The 21,677-nt window shown below is 40.0% G+C and overlaps 3 protein-coding genes across 10 annotated transcripts in view; 2 read left to right on the top strand and 1 right to left on the bottom strand.

Moving 5' to 3' along the window:
• LOC125904859 (zinc finger protein 835-like) overlaps positions 1 to 10,818 on the bottom strand; it is a 111,012-nt gene extending 100,194 nt beyond the window's left edge. For both annotated transcript variants that reach the window (XM_049602551.1, XM_049602548.1), the window contains exon 1: positions 10,290 to 10,818. In XM_049602551.1, coding sequence (XP_049458508.1) covers positions 10,290 to 10,464 — 175 coding nt within the window. In that variant the 5' untranslated portion in view covers positions 10,465 to 10,818. The remainder of the gene's footprint in view (positions 1 to 10,289) is intronic.
• The window catches only part of LOC125904848 (zinc finger protein 665-like), a 113,859-nt gene that overhangs the window by 39,887 nt on the left and 52,295 nt on the right, over positions 1 to 21,677 (top strand). The window lies entirely within an intron of this gene.
• On the top strand, positions 10,940 to 20,968 carry LOC125904847 (uncharacterized). Its single transcript, XM_049602521.1, has 3 exons — positions 10,940 to 13,405; positions 14,589 to 15,498; positions 17,599 to 20,968. The coding sequence occupies exons 1-3, from the start codon at positions 12,052 to 12,054 to the stop codon at positions 19,265 to 19,267; spliced, it is 3,933 nt and encodes a 1,310-aa protein (XP_049458478.1). The 5' UTR covers positions 10,940 to 12,051; the 3' UTR covers positions 19,268 to 20,968.

Genomic DNA, 21,677 nt, shown 5'->3' with positions numbered 1-21,677 from the left:
GGAATTTGTGGAAAATATTGCAACAGCTATGCATAAGAAACAATATGCTGTAGGTGTTTTTGTTGATTTATGTAAAGCGTTTGACACAATTAATCATTCCTTACTTCTGCAGAAACTGAAGCGTTATATAAGAGGTGTTACACTAAATTGGATAAGAAGTTATTTAAATAATAGGTTTCAGTATGTAAAAATTAATAATACTGCGTCACATTTTAGAAAAGTAACTTGTGGTGTTCCACAAGGTTCGGTATTGGGACCTAAGTTATTTATACTTTATTTGAATGATATTTGTACTGTATTTAATAAGTTGAAATTTATTACATTTGCGGATGATACAAATTTATTTTGTTCAGGACCAGACAGTAAAGAATTATTGACAACTGTAGAAAAGGAGTTGATCATGTTAAAAGAATGGTTTGATATCAATAAGTTGTCATTAAATGAAAATAAAACAAAATTTATGGTCTTTGGTGGTGTTGGGCCTAATTGTGAAATGAAATTAATCCTAAATGGAGTTGAAATTGAAAGAGTTAATGAAACTAAATTCTTGGGAGTAATTTTAGATCATAAATTCAGTTGGAAGTCACATATAGAATATATTAAACACAATTATCTAAATCTATTGGTATTATTTATAAAACTAGGGATTTGTTGAACAAGGAATGTCTGCGTATATTATATTTTTCACTTATAATGCCATATATGTCACATTGTGTTGAGGCTTGGGGAAATACATACAGAACACATATAAACCCTATAATTAAACTCCAGAAAAGAGTTATCAGAATAATAAATAAAGCTTCCTATCGTGAAACCACTAACAAATTATTTATAGAGTCTCGCATCTTAAAATTCTTAGATATTGTATACTTGAAAACATTAGAAATACTATTTCGAGTAAAGAATAAGTCTTCCCACCTGTATTCAACAATTTTTTAAATTAAGAGAAAAAATATATAATTTAAGAGGGCTGAGTGTCTTTGAAATTAGTAATGTGAGAATTAATGATAAATACAGATGTGTTTCATTTTTGGGAGTTAAATTATGGAATGGGGTTAGTGATGAGTTGAAATTGTGTAGATCTCTGTTGAGTTTCAAAAAAACACTGAAAGGTAAATTAATTAAGGATTACAAAGTAAAATGATTGAATTGTGAAATGATTAAAAAGAAGAATTTGGAGTAGATTTTGTTGTGTTTTTTTCTTTGTATTACTGATATTCTGGGTTATATTATGGATTGTACAGGATAGGCAAAAATAAGCCTCGGCTTCAGCCTATTCCTTTTTCAGTTGCAGAGCTTGTTAAATTTTGTTGTGAGAAAATGTGTAGTGCAAATATGTATGTAAATGTTTTGTCAGTTGATTGCACACAATTTAAGTACTGTATCTTGTAACCTAAATAAACTATTCATTCATTCATTCATTCATTAAATAACATCTTGTCAATAACTTTTGAGACCTTTCTGTTAACATCAAGAGATAAAGCAGCATATGTGAGGTGGGATATTCCTTCAGCTTCGGTTAGTAGAATTCTACCTCTCAATGACAAATCCTTCTGCAGCCATTGGTTCAATTTTTTCTGTGTTTTGTCAGTAATTGTCAAAATTCAAATTGCATGTGGCTTCTCCGTCTTTAGTGATAACGATTCCTAAGTAAGTAAAAGAGTCTTTTACAGGTATATTACAAATAGAAGGGATGTCACAATATTTAAGAGCAAGCAATTCACATTGTTTCATGTTCAAGCAAAGTCCAGATGCAGCAGAGAAAGTATTTATCAAATCAATAGATAAAGGTATCTGAGAGAGATCTTTTAAAAAATAATGTTGTATCATCAGCCAGCTGGCTGATAACTTCGTTGCCCGCTATTGAGATACCTTTTAGTGGACTAAGCTTTACAGAGTCAGTGAGTAGCTGAGTGCAGAGCAAAAAAAGATGAGCTGATATTGGACATTCCTGCCTGACCCCGCGTTTAAGGAAGAAACAAGGAGAAGTACGACCATACAATTTGATTGAGCAGTTTCCATTTGTTTTGATAGCACTGTTAAAATATGAACCAATGTTCAATTGTGTCGAAAGCCTTGTAGCAATCTAAAAAAAGAATAAAACTTTCATCAGAGTATAAATCTGCATAATCAATTAAGTCAAGTACTAATCTGATATTGTTGGAAATATGTCTATTGCTCATGAAGCCGGATTGAGCCTCGTCAATTATGTAATCCATAACAGTTTTTATTCTTTTAGCAAATATCGGTGCAAATATTTTGTAATCAGCATTAAGTAGGCAGATTGGGCGCCAGTTGTCAATGAGGAGTAAATCTTTCTTTGGTTTTGGTATTAGAGTTATGAGGCCTTGAGTTAAGGTGGGAGGAAGGGATTCATTGCCTTTACATTCTAAGAAAAGACCAAGGAGAAAAGGTGCAAGCTGTTTGGAGAATGCTTTATAGAATTCAGAAGTAATACCGTCTGTGCCTGGAGACTTATTAGGCTTGAGGTGTTCAATAGCAAATTCAACTTCCTGTAGTGTTAGGGGTTTGTCACATAAGTCTTTCACATCAGGGTCAATTAACTTAGTTTCTGTAAGAGACCCCAAAAATTGACTGGGAGATTCTTCACTTTATTTTGATTCATATAATTTGGTATAAAATCTGAACAATATACAGCTATTTTCTGAGGGTCAATGTCAATGTCAATTTTATTTATATAGCACAATTCATTACAAGTAAACTCAAAGTGCTTTACGTTAAAAAAAAAAAAAAAAATCACACAACATTAAAATCCAGAAAAACATCAACACAAGAAGCCCCTGCCCTGTCACATAGCCGCACATGTAAGAAGTGCAGCCATATGATTAGGATGAGAACCAGTTCAGGACAGGATCTGCTAAACAAACGGAGACATGAAGTCTCTGAATTAGGATGTCATGATCCACAGTGTTGAATGCAGCCGTGAGATCAAGCATTACCAGGATTGAGGTTCTCTGAGAGGTCGCTGTGGATCTTAAGGTCACTGATAACCTTTACAAGAGCAGTTCCAGTGCTGTCATTGACTCTGAAACCTGATTGGTGTGTATCGTACATGTTGTTTGTTGAAAGATAATCATCCAGTTGTTTGTTAACAAATTTTTCAAGAATTTTGCTGAGGAAATTAAGATTGGATATTGGTCTATAGTTATTAATTCTAGATGGATCTAGGTTGTTTTTCTTTAACACAGGTGATATTACAGCATGCTTGAGAGAAGCAGGGAAAGTGCCAGTCTGAAGGGAGCTATTAATGATATTTTCAACACTATTTATAAGACAATGAGAGACAGATTTGAAGAGTTTGGTAGGAATGGAATCAAGAGAGCAAGTGCTAGATTTCAGGTGCTGAATGACCTCAAGCAGATCACTGCAGTCAACAGGTGAGAATGAAGACATAGAGCTCGTGGAAGTAATTTGATGCGAGGGTGAGCCGGAACCACATGAAGAATTTGATATGTAATTTCTAATATGTAAGATTTTTTCTGAAAGAAAACAGCAAATTCATTACATTTGGTTGTGGAGAGAAACTCGAGAGGGGTAGATCTGGATGGATTAATTAGTTGATCAACTGAGGAGAATAGAAATGAGACATTATTACGATTATTGTTCATCAGCTGAGAAATGTAGGACTGTCTGGCAGATTTAATGTCTTCATTGTAACTGTAAAGTGCAGTTTTACAGATCTCAAAATCAATTTGTAATTTGTTTTTTCTCGATTTCCGTTCAGCTCTCTGGCAGATTCTTTTTGCCATCTTAACTTTTTCATTGCTTCTCCAAGGTGCTTTTGGTGGTCCACGAATTTTTACACTTCTGACAGGAGCAATGTGGTCTATAATCTGAGACATAAGATTAGAAAAACTGTCTACCATAGCCTCACATGACCGCAAGGTGGGTAATGTATACTTTGAAAACTCATTAATAAAAGTGTTAGTTGTATCAGCATTGATGAAACGTTTGTTAATGTATCTATCAGTAGCTGTCTGTTCAACGGGGCATGCTACATCAAAAAAAATACAGTAATGGTCAGATATTGCAACATCTAAAACATCTGTTATTGCAATATCAAGACCTTTTGAAAAGACAAGATAACTGCAAGACTGTGCAATATATTTTTGCTGGGTCATGTGCAATACTCGATTCCTGCACAAACCACTTTTTCTTTGCTGGGTCATGCGCACAAAAATCGGATGGACTATCCAGATACCATCTCAGCACTGAAACTGTCCTTATATGTTCTTATGTCTTGTCTTGAATGCTGTTTATAATTCAAATGTTAATGTTGTTTGTATTCTTTTTTTTTCCAAATATTTTTATTGAAAAAATACAATACGATACTTCCAATCACAGAAATACAATTTAGCTTTTCCTTTCTTTTTTTAAGAACATATATGCAGATGTACACAGTCACACATACACATATAGAAACGAAAATAACCAAAAACAAAACAAAACAAAAACACTGATAAGTATGTAGAAGAAAATAATTAAATTAAATTACAGAGTTCAGTGTAATAAACAATGAACAACCCCCCACCCATGCCCCCACTCAGCTCATCATGACCAACACACATATTACTGGTTATTTATGCAATATAAAAAGGTACAACTATAACAGGCACACATTCAATTGGGCAGTACCTCTAAATTAGTGAAATAGGAAACAAAGGGTTGCCATTTGTGGAAAAATTTAACTGTACATCCTCTCAACGTGTATTTAACTTTCTCAAGTTTTAAAAAAAACATGATGTCTTTGAGCCACCGGGAGATATAAGGATATTTAGCAGACTTCCAATGCAACAATGAGGAACGTCTTGCTAGTAAGGATGTGAAAGCTATAATGTCCTTTTGTGTAGAGTTAAGTGCAAGTGAGGGGTCAGGAATCCCAAATATAGCAATCAGAGGGCAAGGTTGGAGATTTACCCCAAGAACAGTGGACATAATAGTAAAATAACCCGCCCAGAAATCTTTCAGATCACGACAAAGAAAAAACATGTGGCTAAGGTGACAAGGAGAGCCATGGCATTTATCACATTTGTCTTCCACTTCTGGATACATTTCAGATAGTCTAGACTAGAGTCTAGAGAAATGCACCCTGTATAAGACCTTAAATTGAATAAGACCAAGACGAGCACAAGAGGTGGTAGATTGTATCCTCTCTATGGCCTGTTCCCAGGACTCCTCATGTATTTGTATTCCCAGTTCCTCTTCCCACGTACACTTAAGTTTAGCATTTGAGTGATTGCTAAAAGCCAAGATAATATCATACAACTTTGAAATGATTCCTTTGTGATGAGGAACAAATGATAGCATGGTTTCCCACCACTGTTCTGGAGGTAAAGAGGGGAAATTAGGGAAACACTTACTAACAAAATTGCGAGTTTAAAAATAGCGAAACAGATGAGTAACAGGGAGGCCGTAGCGAGATGACAAATTGGCAAAACTATCAAAGACACAATCTACATATAAATATTTGAATTGTGTAATACCCTTGTCATACCATACTGAAAATGTCGAGTCCGAAAGTGATGGAGGAAATAAATGGTTGTTATTTAAAGGACCCAAGGAAGATGCAGCTGCAAATTTAAAGTGCCGTCTAAATTGATACCAGATCTTGAGTGTGTTAAGAACCACTCGATTATCAGTATATAGAGAAGGTTTTGTAGGTAAGGAGGAATAAAGTAGAGCAGGTATAGATGATCCCCTACAGGATGATAGTTCCAATTTACACCAAGAGGATCCAGGAGATTTTAACCAGTAGCAAAGTTTATTGATGTGAGCAGCCCAATAGTACGTTAGAAAATTAGGTAATGCAAGTCCTCCACTAAGTCTGCATCTCTGCAGTAAAGTGTTACGAACCCTAGGTGATTTCCCACCCCAAATAAAAGAACAAATTATCTTATCCAGTGAGTCAAAATAGTATTTTGGCAGAAAAAGTGGAATTGACTGGAATAAAAATAGAAATTTTGGTAAAATATTCATTTTAACAACACTGATCTTGCCGATTAATGAAAGGGGGAGGTTACCCCATCTTTGAATATCGTATGCAATCTTTGAGATAAGGGGAGTGAAATTAGCAGATGCAAGGCTAGATAAAGAACGAGTCACGTTAATACCTAGGTATTTAAACCCCGATGGACTAAAATGAAAAGGTAAATCTGACTGTTGAAGATTAATGGGAAAACACTCACTTTTCCCCAAATTTAATATATAACCTGAAAAGGTGCTGAAGTTCTCCAGAATACTTAAAACAGCAGGGACAGAAAGTGTAGGATCGGTTATATACAATAATAAATCATCCGCATACAGCAATAATTTATATTCAATTCCATTACGGGTGATTCCTTTGAATAAGGGGGAAGATCTTAATGTAATAGACAGAGGCTCAATAGCGATGGCAAAGAGCAAAGGTGACAAAGGACTTGGCGACTTCCACGTCCAAGAGCAAATTAATCAGAATAAATATCATTAGTAAGGACACTGGCTTTAGGGGACGAATAAAGGAGGCGAATCCCAGAAATAAACTTATCACCAAATCCCAATTTCTTCAAAACTGCAAACAGGTACTCCCACTCTACCCTATCGAATGCCTTTTCAGCATCTAAAGAAATAACAAGTTCAGGAAGTTCAGCCGAATGTTTTGAGTAAATTATATTGAAAAGTGTACGGGTATTAAAAAACAATTGACGTCCCTTTATAAAACCATTTTGCTCTTCAGATATAATATGCGGACGCACATTCTCTAAACGGGATGCAATTACTTTAGCCAACACCTTTACATCAGCATTAAGCAGAAATAATGGTCTGTAGGAACCACAGGACGTTGGATCTTTGTCCCTTTTGAGAAGGAGAGCAATAGTGGCTTGTGTCAAAGTTGGTGGTAATGAACCACTTTCTAAGGATTCACTGAATAAAGATAAAAGTAGTGGTGCCAATTTACCAATAAATGTTTTGAAAAATTCAATCGGAAACCCGTCAGGGCCTGGGGCTTTGTTAGATTGCATAGCTTTAATTGCATTTGATACTTCTTCAAGGGAGAGACGGGAGTCCAGTTGTCTGGCAGTATTAGTATCAGTGACAGGGTTCAAAAGGTTCTGAAGAAATTCGTTCATCTTAATGTTGTCTGTAGGAAATTCAGATTTATATAATGAAGAGTAAAATGATTTAAATGTAGCATTCATTTCCAAAGGATCTGTAGTAATAGTGTCATAAGTATTTTTAATACTAGGTATCAAACGGGAAGTGGCCTGTCGTCGTAACTGATGTGCCAGTAAACGACTTGCCTTGTCGCCATGTTCATAATATGAGCCACGACTGCGTAGTAACAAGCGCTCTGCCTCTTTAGTTGAAATGAGATCGAATTCTGCTTGCAAATCAAAACGCTGCTTAAGTAGTTCCGGAGAAGGGTTCAATGCATATCTTTGATCAAGGTTACTAATCGCAGATGTAAGTTCATTGAGCCTAGAATTAATCTTTTTATTAGAAAGAGCAGAGTAAGAAATAATTTGACCTCTCAGGTAACATTTAAGTGTCTCCCATAGCAATGAATATGAAGAGGAGTCATTTTGATTGAAAGACAAGAACTCATCAATAGATTTTGAAATCAGTTCGCAAAATTCTTTGTCTGCCAAAAGAAGAGAGTTAAATCTCCAAAGTGATGGGCTACGTTTATAGGTAGAAAGTTGAATATCTAATAATGTTGTTTGTATTCTAAATTGTGAGCCACAGCCGCCTTGCTGTCCAAGACAAATTTCCTCTCTGGGGACAATATTATATAATAATATAAGTTATTCTGATTCTGAAGGTCAAGTGTATGACCTTTAGTATGGGCAGAGCCAGTGACATGTCTAAAATCAAATGACTCTGATAAAGTGATTAATTGTTTTGCTTCTGAGTTGCTACCGTTATTAGCGTGAATACTGAAGTCACCTGAAACAATAATGCAGTCAAAAGCAATAGTGATTTTAGACAACAGTTCACCAAATTCTTCTGAAAAAAAAAAAAAAACCCGTTTCAGTTTAGGAGGATGGTAGACAGTGGGAAGTAGTGCAACAGGAGATACTGATTGAATAATTAGCCCTAAGTATTCAAAACTCGGGAAATTGCCAAAAGACACAGATTTACACTTAAATAGGTCATTATATATGACAGCAACCCCCCATCCCTTTCTATTGATCCGTGTGCAATGTACAAATTTGTAGTTACCAGGAGATGTTTCAGTAAGTTCCGTATTACCAGTTTAATGAAGCCAGCTTTCTGTTAGTAGGATATAGTCCAGTTTATGAGAAGTGATAATGTCATTAACTAAGAAAGTCTTTTTAGCTAGAGATCTAACATTAAGCAGTGCAAGTTTAAGAGTGCAGGGAGAGATTTGGCAGGTTCGGATAGAGCAGGTTTGACATGTACAAGACAGCTAGATCTCTGAGATTTTCTCATTTGCTTGTTATTGGACTTTGGTCTATTGTTAATGACTACTGCAATATGAGATGCAGGTGCAGGACTTACAGTACATCAAAGGATGAAGGCTTTGCAGGAGCGCAGTGTGAGTTCAATGTTTGTAGATAACAGATGAGATCCAGTGTTGTTTGGATGGAGGTGGTCATGTTTAAAGAGTTCAGCCCTGTTGTAGAAGGTAGTGAAATTTTCCACATAGGGGATGCCTCTGTTGCAGCAGTATCCCTTAAGCCAGATGTGTAGTTGTCTGAGTCGGCTGAACTTTACGTCCCCAAAGCGGGGGGATGGCAGTGGGCCTGAAATGATGCACTGTTTGTTTGTGTTCAAAACACTGTCAATGAGGGAGACAAAATCCACTTTAAGTCTCTCAGACATCTGCTGCTTCAGGTCATTTGAGCCCGTGTGCACCACGACCGTGGAGACAGACAGGCACTGACGTAGCTGCTGTAAGGCAGAGGTGTTAATATCCTTAACGAGGGCACCTGGGTGGCAAGAGGTGCGGTACCCACCGATGTGGACATGACGGACCATGGACTTCAGCTTTTTTAGCCTTACTTCCATATGCTCTCAACAATTTTGATAATTCGAACTTTAAAAGTTCCCAATTACTACAAAATTTATTGTCTAATAAAGATTTATGCCAAAAGCATTCAATTAACAATTGGACAGTTTTAGTCACAGTATCATGTTTTAGAATAGAGCTGTTCAGTTTCCAGTATGAACCTCTATGGTGAATATTAGGATTTAGAGAGATTTGTATTGAAATTGCTCTGTGATCTGAGGAGTAGTGAGAATTTTGATATTGATGACATTGCTATCAAAACAATTGGAAACCAACCAAAAGTCTATGTGTGATAAACTAGTACGTGCTTTATTGCTCCAAGTATAAGAACTCACATCAGGATTTTTATCTCTCCATATATCAGTTATGTTGAATTTATGCATAAACTGTAGCAAATTAGAGGCCATAGAATACTTGGCTCGCGGAGGCCACCTATCTTGAAGACCATCCAGAGCAATATTAAAGTCCCCTCCCATCACTATCATTGCGTTTGGATATTTAGAAAGCCAATGTAAAAAGCGAGATTCTAAAATATCAAGCAATTGTTTTCACACTTTTGAGTTGTATCCATACAAGTTAACTAGCAAGATTACACTATCATTGATATTAATGATCAAAATAAAGAAATGACCTTTAGGATCACCTTCAGAATGTAAAATGTCCCCATTGAAGGAGTTCTTCAAAATAGCAGCACCTACTGCTCTTTCTGAGACATGCGATAACCAAATGTTATTGCCCCACTGTGCTTTCCATAACTGTGCATCGTTCTTAACTGAATGTGTCTCTTGAAAAAAAGAAAAGTCGGTTTTTTGCTGCTTTGCAAATAAAAATAAAGCTTTCCATTTGAAATTCTGCCTCAGCCCCCTGGCATTAATAGAAAAAACAGAAAAACACAATGTAACAAGAACAAGTGCTATAAAAAGTAGAACATCTCAAGTACTAGAAGAATATAGAGAACAATCTCTATTCCTAAACAATAGAGAACAAGAACACTATATGATAAACTGTCTGACTTGAGCGCAGCGTGTTGTCACCGCCTCCTGCTGCAGCCGCCTGCTCTCCTCTGTCACTTTCCAGGCGAAGTTCATCTCGAAAGAGCCTGATGACTCGTAATGTCGAAATGACGCCACTACGACCACGTTTCCGTGTTTACCGCCATGTTTTTCAATTCACCTCCATTTTTATGTTTACTTTAATAACATCCCTCCGACACACCTGAGGAGAAGAAACACATTCACTGAAGGTTTAATGAACGAACCTGCTCCGTTGTAAACAGCGTCCAGTAGTTTCCGTTGTCGCTCGTTCTCCTCTTTTGAGCGACAAAGTTGCTCCTCGTACTCTGCTATCGTTCTTTCAAACAGCCCAAATATCTCTTCAGCAGCCGCAGTTAGTCGCTGCTTCACCAACGCTCTCAGCATTTGGACTTTACACATCTTCACACTTTAAAAACACAACAAAGACACTCTGCTAACAGACGTTTCTGCTCGACGCCATCTTGTTCAAACACTGTCAAGTTAGCCACAGGAAAGAGTAGAGCTTCCGGGGCAGCTCAGCTGCTCTCCTTCAAAATAAAAGTCCAGATCGTAGGCATAGGTTTATTCAGAGAAACACGTCGGAAGTAAGTGTCAAATTTGTGTATCAAATATGATAATGAAGATTTTTTTATTGTACTTTTAAAATCATTAATGATCATTGTTTTGAATTTAATTTGTTTTCTAATGTCATACACGTTTTAGAATATTTAATTAGGGACTGTTGTTTACTTATCAGAGGAGGGGGTGGCTTTCCCCCCCCCCCTCCCTGAAGTTATAAATATTTTTCCTTACACCTCACATTTTACTTTTTTAATTCTCAGTTTATCAGGGCAAAAGTCGCACTTTCCACCTGACCCTTTTTTGGTCTCATTTACATTTGTTTTGTTTTTTGCAACAAAACCATTAACAAACAAAAACCCAAATTAAACAAGAAGAATAAACTGCCAAACATTGTTAAAGAAAAAAAGCAATCTTTTTTCGAGAAAAAAAATCAACCACAAATTTTGAAAGAAAAAAATCGCCAAACATGTTTAAAGAAAAAAAAAGCCAAAAAGTATTTAAGAAAAAAGTAAAATCAGCAAAAATTAAAAAAGAAATTTACAAATTAACTTCTTCTTCTTCTTCTTTGGTTACTGCCATGTACTGGACTGGTCTCCAGTATTTATTAATTGTACATGTATTTGTCCTAATCTGTCTTTGTGAATAAATTATGAATTGAACTGAACAATATTCTTATTTATCCACATCAGTCTACTTCCGGCGTTTTATCATTATTATATTATATTATACCTTTTATTGTCATTTTTATTATTTATATTTTTGTATTTATTTTTCAATTTCTTTTTATCTATTCATTATTTTTATTTATTTAGAAATTCATTAATGAATGTCCTAATGTTTTCTGGACATACCCAGAGAAAGTAATGTTAGATCAGCGAGTGGCGGTAGTGCGCCAATAAAAATCAAAAGAAGAAGAAGAAGAAGTGCTTCCGATTAGCATGCTAAACTAACGTCTGGAGATTTCGGTGAAACTTTACGCATTTTGCTGTAAATAATGGATATTTTAATGTAAAATATTGTTAGTATATTTGTTTAGTGGCACGATAACAGCTACTAAATTGTTTAACAACAAAAAGGAGCCGAAATGATGTCCGAACATTTACCCGGAAGTCGTTGGCACGACCCCAAAACACTTCCGTCCCCGGAACTTATTGTTTGTTGTTAGCGTGTGGTGAGCACGGTGCAGTAAAACTTTCGTTATCTGATGAAATAGTAACGTCAGAAACTGCTGGATTCGTTTTTTTAAAAGCGGAAACAAAGCTTCAAATATCGGATTTATTTTCTTTTTCCTGTCGGAAACAGGTTTACAGCTAATGTTGTCCGAGCTAAGCTAACGTTAGCCGCAGCTAGCTCCTGCTAACACATCTTTTTCTACTCCTGGACATTAAGAACCTTGTTTTAAGTTTCTCAGAGGACGTGAGGACAATGGCGGTCAGGCGGAAGTTTGACCTCCGATTCAAAGAGACGGTTCTACAGTATGCAGAGGAAACTTCTGGAGAACAAGCTGCGAGGTTCTTCAACATCGACTCTAAGAGGATCCGGTACTGGAGGAAACAGAGGGCCGAGCTGCGGTCGGCTGATGAGGGGAGAGCACGGCTGAGCAGAGATGGGAGGAAAAAGCTGAGCGTGGAGCTGGAGAGACGGCTCTCGGAGTGGATTCACGCCATGCGAGACAGACGCCAGGCGGTATCGGCGGACATGATCAAGAACAAAGCGTTAGAGATCTACCCGACGGTGAGTGACGGAGGCAGCAGGTTTGTGGCAAGCACGGGCTGGCTACAAAAATTCCTAAAGCGCTACAACCTGTCACTTCGACGTCGCAGTGCTGTGACCCAGGAAGACCCGAACCTGCTCACTGAGAAACTCGTTTGGTTTGTGGACTATGTCGGGAAGACGGTGAGCGCTAAGAGGATTTTAGAGGAGGACATCATCACAATGGATGAGACCGTAGCTTGGTTTGACGCATCGTCTCCGACACAAGGAGTACAGGGACAGGAGAGGAGCCAGCTCACCATCGTCCTCGCCGCCAAGGCAGACGGCACTAAATTGAAGCCTTTTATTGTCTTCAGAGGGGCAGACGGCGATGAGGAGGCGATGCGGCGGCAGATCTCTGGCGCGGTGATCAACACGTCACCGAACGGCTGGATCAATGACGCTCTTGTGTCGGACTGGCTGGAGACTGTGGTGGGGAAATCCAATGCCACGCCCCGCCTCCTGGTGTGGGACTCCCAACGGTCCCACATTAGCGTCACCGCCAAACTGAAACATGACTTCAACATCACACCAGCAGTGATCCCAAGAGGCTGCACCGAATACGTCCAAGCCCACAACGTGATGTGGAACCAGCCCTTGAAGCAGAATCTGCACGACGCCTACGATCGCTGGATGGCCGGGGACTACCAGAAGGAGTACACGGCAGGGGGGGACCTTAAACCTCCCGCCCGCCGCCTGCTGGTGGACTGGGTGGTCGCAGCATGGGACAAACTGGACACAGACATGATAAGAGAGTCTTTCAAAGTTTGTGGATTGTCTGTGAAAAGTGACGGCAGTGAGGATGATCTCATCGCCTGTTTCAAGGAGGGACAGCCCTGTGCCGCTGGACGGGACATGCTCACTCAGGCCCGACAGAGGAGCTGGGAGAACTGGAGCCCAGTTGCTGAAGAGGAGGAGGATGGAGTCGAAGATTTTTATTTTGAGGAGGAGGATGAAGAGGAACTTGTTTTTGAGGAAGAGGAGGAAGATGGTGATCACACCTCCTTACACTGCATCACTCATCAGGGTAAGCTGAAGATTGTTGTGTGAAGTGCTGTAAAGTTTAGTTGATTCAAAACACACATTAAACACATTAAAGACACATTAAACACATTAAAGACACATTAATCACATTAAACACACATTAAACACACAGTAAACACACATTAAACACACACATTAAACACACAGTAAACACACATTAAACACAAATTAAACACACATGAAACACTTTAAACACACAGTAAACACACGTTAAACACACATTAAACATGGCTTAATAGAGACAGTCTCAAACACAACTCAGCTTCACTATAACTCGCAGCATTCACAGACAAACACTTGTCTTTATCTGGACACATTTTCCCCACAAATACAACATGCTAACGTTATTAGCACAAACCTATGGCATTTTACATTGTATAAATTAGCCTAGCAGCTAGCAGAGATTTCCTCTGCTCATATGAAGCCAGGATAAATCACACACAAGACTTAAAATGCTATTTTAGTGGAGGCTTTATTGTCTTCACAATTTATTGTTTCTTATCTGTGAAATTAAAGTAAATCAAAGCTTTGTTTCCACTGAGGGAAATGGTTTCAGCTCACAGAGACAGACAGGAGGTCTGCGTCACTGTGACGCATAGTAACAATTCTGGGGAGGCGCACGTCACGCTACGGCGTAGGTTACAGGGTAGGCTCTACGTCAATGTGGAGCCTATGCCGTAGCTATGGCGTCAATTCAACGCAGAAGTAAACAAAGTGTAAGACGTTTTCATTTCCAACGACATGTGCTCCGATTTTAATCACAAAATATTCATGACATATGTAGACATATGTATACATATATTTTGGTACGTAGGGAGAAGCAAATGTCCCCAGAAATGGTTATCTAAAGCAATGATTCTCAAATAGGGGCACGTGAAGGCACTCCAGGGGGTGCCTGGAGACTTTTTTAAAAATATATTTACCTTACCTTACTTTACCCTACTCTACCTGTAGCAGGTTTGTAGCCTTCAGGTTTTTGCTCTGGCCGTTACTACATTGCCATGGAACTGGCGGAGTAACATTTTTTGTTATAAGCCAGGTGTGCTGTTCTGCTGATTTGAGCACATTCCAAATGTCTTTTTGACCAATCAGATCGCTTGGTCGCAATTACTTGTAGTATATTATACATTAACGACTGTCTGTCTGTGTTTTGGCTTTACCTTCAGATGTTAAGAATGTGATCGCCGTTAAGGAGGAGCAGCAGGAGTGGAGCTCCAGTGTGGACCAGGAGGACCCAGAGCCCCCACACATTAAAGAGGAAGAGGAGGAACTGTGGAGCAGTCAGGAGGGAGAGCAGCTTCAAGGGCTGGAGGAGGCTGATATCACCAAGTTCACATTCACTCCTGTCCCTGTGAAGAGTGAAGATGATGAAGAGAAACCTCAGTCTGAGGGACACCACTGTGGAGGACCAGGACCAGTGCCCGGAGGCGGAGTACAACCAGCGCCCGGAGGAGGGGTACGACCAGTGCCCAGAGACTCTGATCCAGATTTAAAACCAGATACTGAGGACAAGAAGCCTGACAGTTCTTTAGTTGCTGAGATCGAAGTCAGTCTTGATGACTGGGACAAGACTAGCCCTGAGACTTCAGAGTTTTCTGAACCTGAGATTGACGAGGGTGATGACTGGAAACCTCAGTCATGTTTAAACTCTCTGAAACATAAGGAACTTCCTGTCAGGAATGGAGAGAAACAGTTTAGCTGCTCCGAGTGTGGGAGAAGATTTTCTCAAAAGAAACATCAGACCCAACACATGCAGGTCCACATACGGAAGAAACTATTGACCTGCAGTGTTTGTGAGCGAAAGTTCACTCGGCTTTCGCAGCTCAAAAGACATAAATGTGCTGGTCATCAGTCCTCAGAACTTCATCAGAGTCCAACTGAGGAGAGCAGAGAGGCAGAGCAGATGGAGACAGAAGCTGATGGAGAAGACTGTGGAGGACCAGAACCAGCCAAGAACTCAGATCCAGATCCAGATTTACCATTAGATACTGATGACAAGACCGGAGACTCCTCTGAAGCTGAGACTGATGACAGTGATGATAACTGGAAAGAGACCAGTGATTCACTGACAGAGGAGTACGTAATGTCTATATTGTTATTTTGATATCTTAAAGGGATAGTGCACCCAACATGAAAATTCAGCCATTATCTACTCACCCATATGCCGAGGGAGGCTCAGGTGAAGTCCTCACATCCCTTGTGGAGATCCAAGGGGAGAGGAGGTAGAAACACAACTCCACCTACGGACGAGCAGTATGGAGATATTTTGTGGTTTCAATGATGTGTTTTTGGACGTTTGAATCTGGGGCGCCATCAGCCTCGATTAGGCGGAGTTGTGTTGCTACCTCCTCTCCCCTTGGATCTCTGCAAGTGATGTGAGGACTCTAAAACTTCACCTGAGCCTCCCTCGGCATATGGGTGAGTAGATAATGGCTGAATTTACATTTTTGGGTGCACTATCCTTTGAAGTTCAGTCAGACTAGAGATTCGCAATGAGACTATTTGAAACAAACAACTGTTTGCAATGCGCCATTCTTCAATTATCTAAAATCGTTTGGTTTCGTCTTGTTTTGTCTCTTAACGTTTAGAACTGTGGAAATTTACCAGCTTGTATTCTGTACATAATTTCCCTTAACAAACTTATGAATCAGTGGTTCCCAACTGGTCCAACCGCAGGGTCCAGATTTCACCGTTGCCATTGTTCAAGGTCCACACAGTTAGTCACACTTGGGTTTGGCTGGATGGATTCTTCCAAGTCAGGTTCTACAGAGGTCAGGCAACACTCCCTCCAAGCATTTAATGAACACACACTTGAACAGGCTAGCAAGTGCCCAGGTTTGCATCATTGACGAGGCCCTGCCTTTAATTCTAGCAAATCATGTACAAAGTAGTGTGGGTATGCCATGCCCGTTGAGGGTACAAACATGCATCCATGAAGATTCTGTGAAGAAAGGACTCGGTCCTCTGTAGAATTCAAAGGATCCTTGAGGTTGGAACAGTCCTTTGATGGGATTCGATGACATAGCCTCCTTGAGATTAAGCTGTTTAAGGATCCCTCCTCAACTTTGAGAAGCACCATCTGTCAAATAGCTGTCTCTTAGTCCCTGACTGTACTTCAGTTCAGAATGGACCCGCGATCCACTTTTGGACTGTGACCCACCAGTTGGGAACCACTCTTTTAGGTTATCTTGGCCTTTAGCAATGCCAAAAACAGCGCCTGTGTATGAGTCAGTGTCTGTCACTGTGTAACGTTGTGTCATTATGTGTAACTTTCACTAAAACTTCCATTCAGGATGCATCACGACTCAGAAAAGTTTACATGACAGCAGAAGTTCATTCATCTTCATCTTCTAACCGCTTCATCCTCTTGAGGGTCGCAGGGGGCTGGAGCCTATCCCAGCTGACACTGGGTGAGAGGCAGGGTTCACCCTGGACAGGTCACCAGACTATCACAGGGCTGACACATAGAGACAGACAACCATTCACACTCACATTCACACCTACGGACAATTTAGAGTCACCAATTAACCTGCATGTCTTTGGACTGTGGGAGGAAGCCGGAGTGCCCGGAGAGAACCCACGCTGACACGGGGAGAACATGCAAACTCCGCACAGAAGGGCTCCCATACCCGGGATCGAACCGGGAACGCTGTTGCTGTGAGGCGAGAGTGCTAACCACCACACCACCGTGACAGCAGAAGTTTGGCGGCTAAATTTATAGTCTTCTCAAAGTGAATCACTGGAATGGAAGGAACACAGGCGTGCTGATCCAGCAGTAATTATAGCCTAAATATTGAGATTATAATTTACAGGAGACAAAATTTTTGTTTCCAAAAACAAGAAAACTGCAGCTCCTGTTTACTCTCATTTGTGTACAGGTAAGTCTTGCCCTCTCCAATATGGCGGCGCTGCTGACATATTGCTGCAATGGGCTGACAGAGTCATTGTCGCGTCTACATATATATATGTCTATGACCATTAGAATAGATCAGAATATGCTTTATAGTCCCCTAGGGGAAATTTGTCATGGACTCAAGTGCGTAGTAGTAGTAGCTGCCTTGCAGACAATAAATATACATAGAATACATATAACAGCTAGAGACGTACACATACATACACACTTATGTTATTACCTGTTTCAGTCTTGACCTTTTTTTCCTCTGTCTTTTTTCACAGTGAAGATGAAGATGATGATGATGAGGACGATGACTTCACAACAGGGTCATCAACAACATCACAACATCCAATGAAGCGCCATCGAGATGGGTCCGCCGCCTTTAGAGCGAGAGAAGAGGAGGAGGAGGGGGAAGAAGCTCGGTGGCATAACAAGGAGGAGAAAGATAAAAGACCCGACCCACTCAGGTTCATACCTGTCAGGGAACCTGGCCCCACCCTCGACCCCGCCGCTTCATGGTCTCCCCTTTCACTCTTCCAGCTGTTTTTTAGTGACTCCGTCGTCTGCACCATCATTGAAAACACAAACGCAAATGCTGCCAAAAGACTGAAGTCCGGGTTGAAGTTTGTGTGGAAACCTCTGACGGTGAGCGACTTCTACATCTTCCTGTCCATCATCATCTTCTCAGGACTTGTTAAAGTACATGTCAGAGGGGACTACTGGAGAAAGGAATGGCCGTTCAACTTCAGATTCCCTGGCGAAACCATGAGACGGGATCGCTTTGAATCCATCTTATGGTCCCTGCACTTGAGCAATCCAGCAGAGGACGAAGAGAACGACCGCAAGAAGAACACAGCAGAGTATGACCGACTGTTCAAGATCAAGCCACTGTACACCGAGATAGTGAACGCCTGCAAAGTGCAGTTCCAGCCTTACCAGAATATTTCCATAGATGAACGGATGGTGGCGTCCAGGGCTCGCACAGGTATGACACGATACATGAAGGACAAGCCCACAAAGTGGGGGTACAAAATATTTGTGCTTGCGGACTCTTTAACGGCCTACACATGGAATTTCTTTGTCTATGAGGGAAGGAGTGTGCATGGTCCAGGCCAGGGTTTGAACTACACTTCAGTCATGGACCTTATGGCGTTCCCTCTCCTTGGTCGGGGCTACACACTATTCGTCGACAGTTTCTATTCCAGCACCGCCCTCTTTAAGGAACTGTCCAGACAAGACATCGCAGCATGTGGGACAATCCGAAAAAAACAGATTGGCTTTCCAAAGACCACCCAGAATGACTTGCCAAAGAACGCTGAAAGGGGAGATATGCGATGGATACGCCAAAACAACCTCCTGTTTGTAAAATGGATGGACACACGTGAAGTGACCATTTGCTCAACTGTACACGAAGCCTTCAGCGGACAGACAGTGCAGAGGAAAGTCAAAGAGGCCAGCGTGTGGCAAACCAAGAACATAACCATTCCCGATCCTATTGTGGAGTACAACCGCAACAGGGGTGGCGTGGATCTGTCCGATGCTTTGATCGGCTGCTACAGCGTGCACCACAAAACCATGAAATGGTACAAGAGGTTCTTTTACCATTTTATGGACATCGCTGTGGTCAACAGCTTCCTGCTCCACAAAGAACTACACAAAAAGAAGAATGATCCCGTCATGAAGAAGCCACTCTCCCAGAAGCGCTTTAGGGAGAAGCTCGCTGCAGAAATGCTGTGGTATGCCAAAGACTCAGCACCACCAACGTCAACTCCAGCCGCCTGCATGCCTGCATACTTTGGAGACAATGGTACAGAATCCAGGAAGTACTGCAAGAGATGCCAGGACGCTGGTATCAAAAGGATGAAAACACCTGTGTACTGCATGAAGTGCCAGGTCCCGCTCTGCTTTAATGCCAGAAGGAACTGCTTCAAAGACTGGCACAACAAATAAGCTCCCCTTTGTTTCATTAATTAGCTACGGATGGAGGAGAGGAGCCACTTTTCCCCTAAAACCCCACCTATGGACCCAAATTTGTTTTTTGGATCATCTGAGATGGGTCTTGAATTTGGGTGCATTTGGTAATATGGATATTCCACCTCAACATTCCTTGACTAAAACCTCTATAACTTTCCTCTGCTCTACTTAAACAGTATCAGCCTTGGCACCAGTAATGTTCAGATGTTGTGATATGGTATGCGCAAGGTTATAGGCTGCAACTACATAATTCCAACAGGATACCATAAAATTTCATTTAAAAGCCTAGTCCCAATTAAATGTCCAGTCCCTTTTAGGAGCCCAATGTGGCCTCTGGATTAGAGAGCTGTACCAGGTGCCGCTCCAAGTCTCCAGTATCCCCGGCTTGTCAGAAAGGAAGCAGGATGGACAACACCGCAGCAGGTGTAACTGATCAGATGCAGGAAACCAAGTGTCAGCCAGGCCAGCCCTCTATTTGAGACAGGCCTTTAATTTGATAATTAAAGGCCTGTCTCAAATAGAGGCCTGGCCTGGTTGCTAAACAGTTGATTTTCACAGAAGTTCTTTGGATGTATAAAACCGGATTGTTGACTGCCCACTTGAGCTAACGTTAGTTAGCTGCTAAGATCTGCCTACTAATTGAAATTTTATGGTATTCACACTAAAAAGTAACAGTTCTGTTTGGCAGAAATGAAATTTTTCATTTATGCTGTGCATCATTACCATGAACTCTGACACATCTGCAGAAATCCTACAAATGTACCTTTATCATGACACCGAAATTATTCATATCGACCAGGGGTCGGCAACCATTACTATCAAAACTGTTTACGATTTATGACAAGAATTACTAAAAAAATCCACACAACGTATTTAAATCTTCAAACACTAGAATGAAACTTATCTTTGTTACTCCAGGTGTTTCAGTTTTTTATTTGTTTATTTTTTAGTCTTACCCTTGGATGAGTTCAATTTTTTGTTACTTTTATACCTTCTGAATGTGTTGAAACAACACTGCAACTTTATGATGTTACTTTAACTGACGATTGCGTTATAGAGGTGACATGTCTGTGGTCAGCCAGAGCCAAGACCATCCTACAAGCAGCAGAGAGTAGGGACTTCCTCCTGGAGTTGGATGAAGAAACTGGTTCCCTGACGCTGAAACAACTCCGTAACTACTGGAATCAGATTCAGGGCAACCTACATCTGACTGGAGCTAACAGTTGTCACCTAATTGTATGGACCTTGTCATCCTGCCAGTGCTCAAAGATCCCACATGGGCTCTTAACATTGACACATTTTATAAAGAGTGTTTGCTTCCAAACATGGTGTCGGAGTTGTAAGTTAAGCCTCACATACTGTTCAGGGTCAAATACAGTGCTGGAAAGTAACTAAGTACATTTACTCAAGTACTTTACTTAAGTACAGTTCTGAGGTACCTGTATTTTACTTGAGCATTTCTGTTTGATGCTACTTTATATTTCCACTCCACTACATTTATCTTCATCTTCAGCTCTCAGATGAAGATGTGACACAAAAGATAATCTGTTGTATTGTTTGTATGTTAATATCTGCACTTGCACTCACCCTGCATTCATGATCTGTAAATATTCATGTCCTTTGAATCAGTTTGTACTGTTATAATAAATTAAATTTTTGGCACTAACACAATGTTTGTGACACTCAAGGCAACATGTCTCTGACAAATATAGGTTTCATGGTAAAAAGAACAGTCACACTTTTTACCTGGTTTTACTTTTTTGAAGTTTTCTGCAAAACAAATCATTCATGAAAATCGATTACAAGAATATACATTCATCTCATTGGTCTTCATTTCATGTCAATAATCTATTCCGATCATGTCCTTTATGTACATGTAACAAAGCTTTACGGCCACTGGGAAACAGTCCTCCACATTTTTTAACACACTGACAATCATTCATTCGATTTCGCAGAGGATCGGTGTTTGCAAATTTGTAAGACACACACATACAATATACAGTCATATACGTCATCTATATAGAGCCAGTATCATCAGGAGCCACGCGAGAGAGTTGTCGGCTGCTCCATCGCCGGTAGAAGAGAGGAGAGGAAAATTAGACTGCAAACTTTCAACAGTTTATTAAATGTAGACTATATCTATATATATACTATATACATATAAATACACACATACATACATATATATACCCATGGACATTTCTCACCTACATACATATTAATGTTAGGTGGTAATAGTGTTTCACACATATAGTGTACTCCTACGCTGCTCGTATGCATTTTGGATGAACTTAGCTAATAGGAATATCTTTTCTGAAAATAAATAGTGGAGTCTGCCTTCATCAGACATTGAAAACAAATCCTGTCCATCTTCAGATAAAATTTT

Source organism: Epinephelus fuscoguttatus, linkage group LG17 (genome assembly GCF_011397635.1).
Source record: "Epinephelus fuscoguttatus linkage group LG17, E.fuscoguttatus.final_Chr_v1".
Taxonomy (NCBI): domain Eukaryota; kingdom Metazoa; phylum Chordata; class Actinopteri; order Perciformes; family Serranidae; genus Epinephelus; species Epinephelus fuscoguttatus.
Note: the sequence above shows the minus strand (reverse complement) of the source record. Positions and strands in the feature narration are given on the sequence as shown.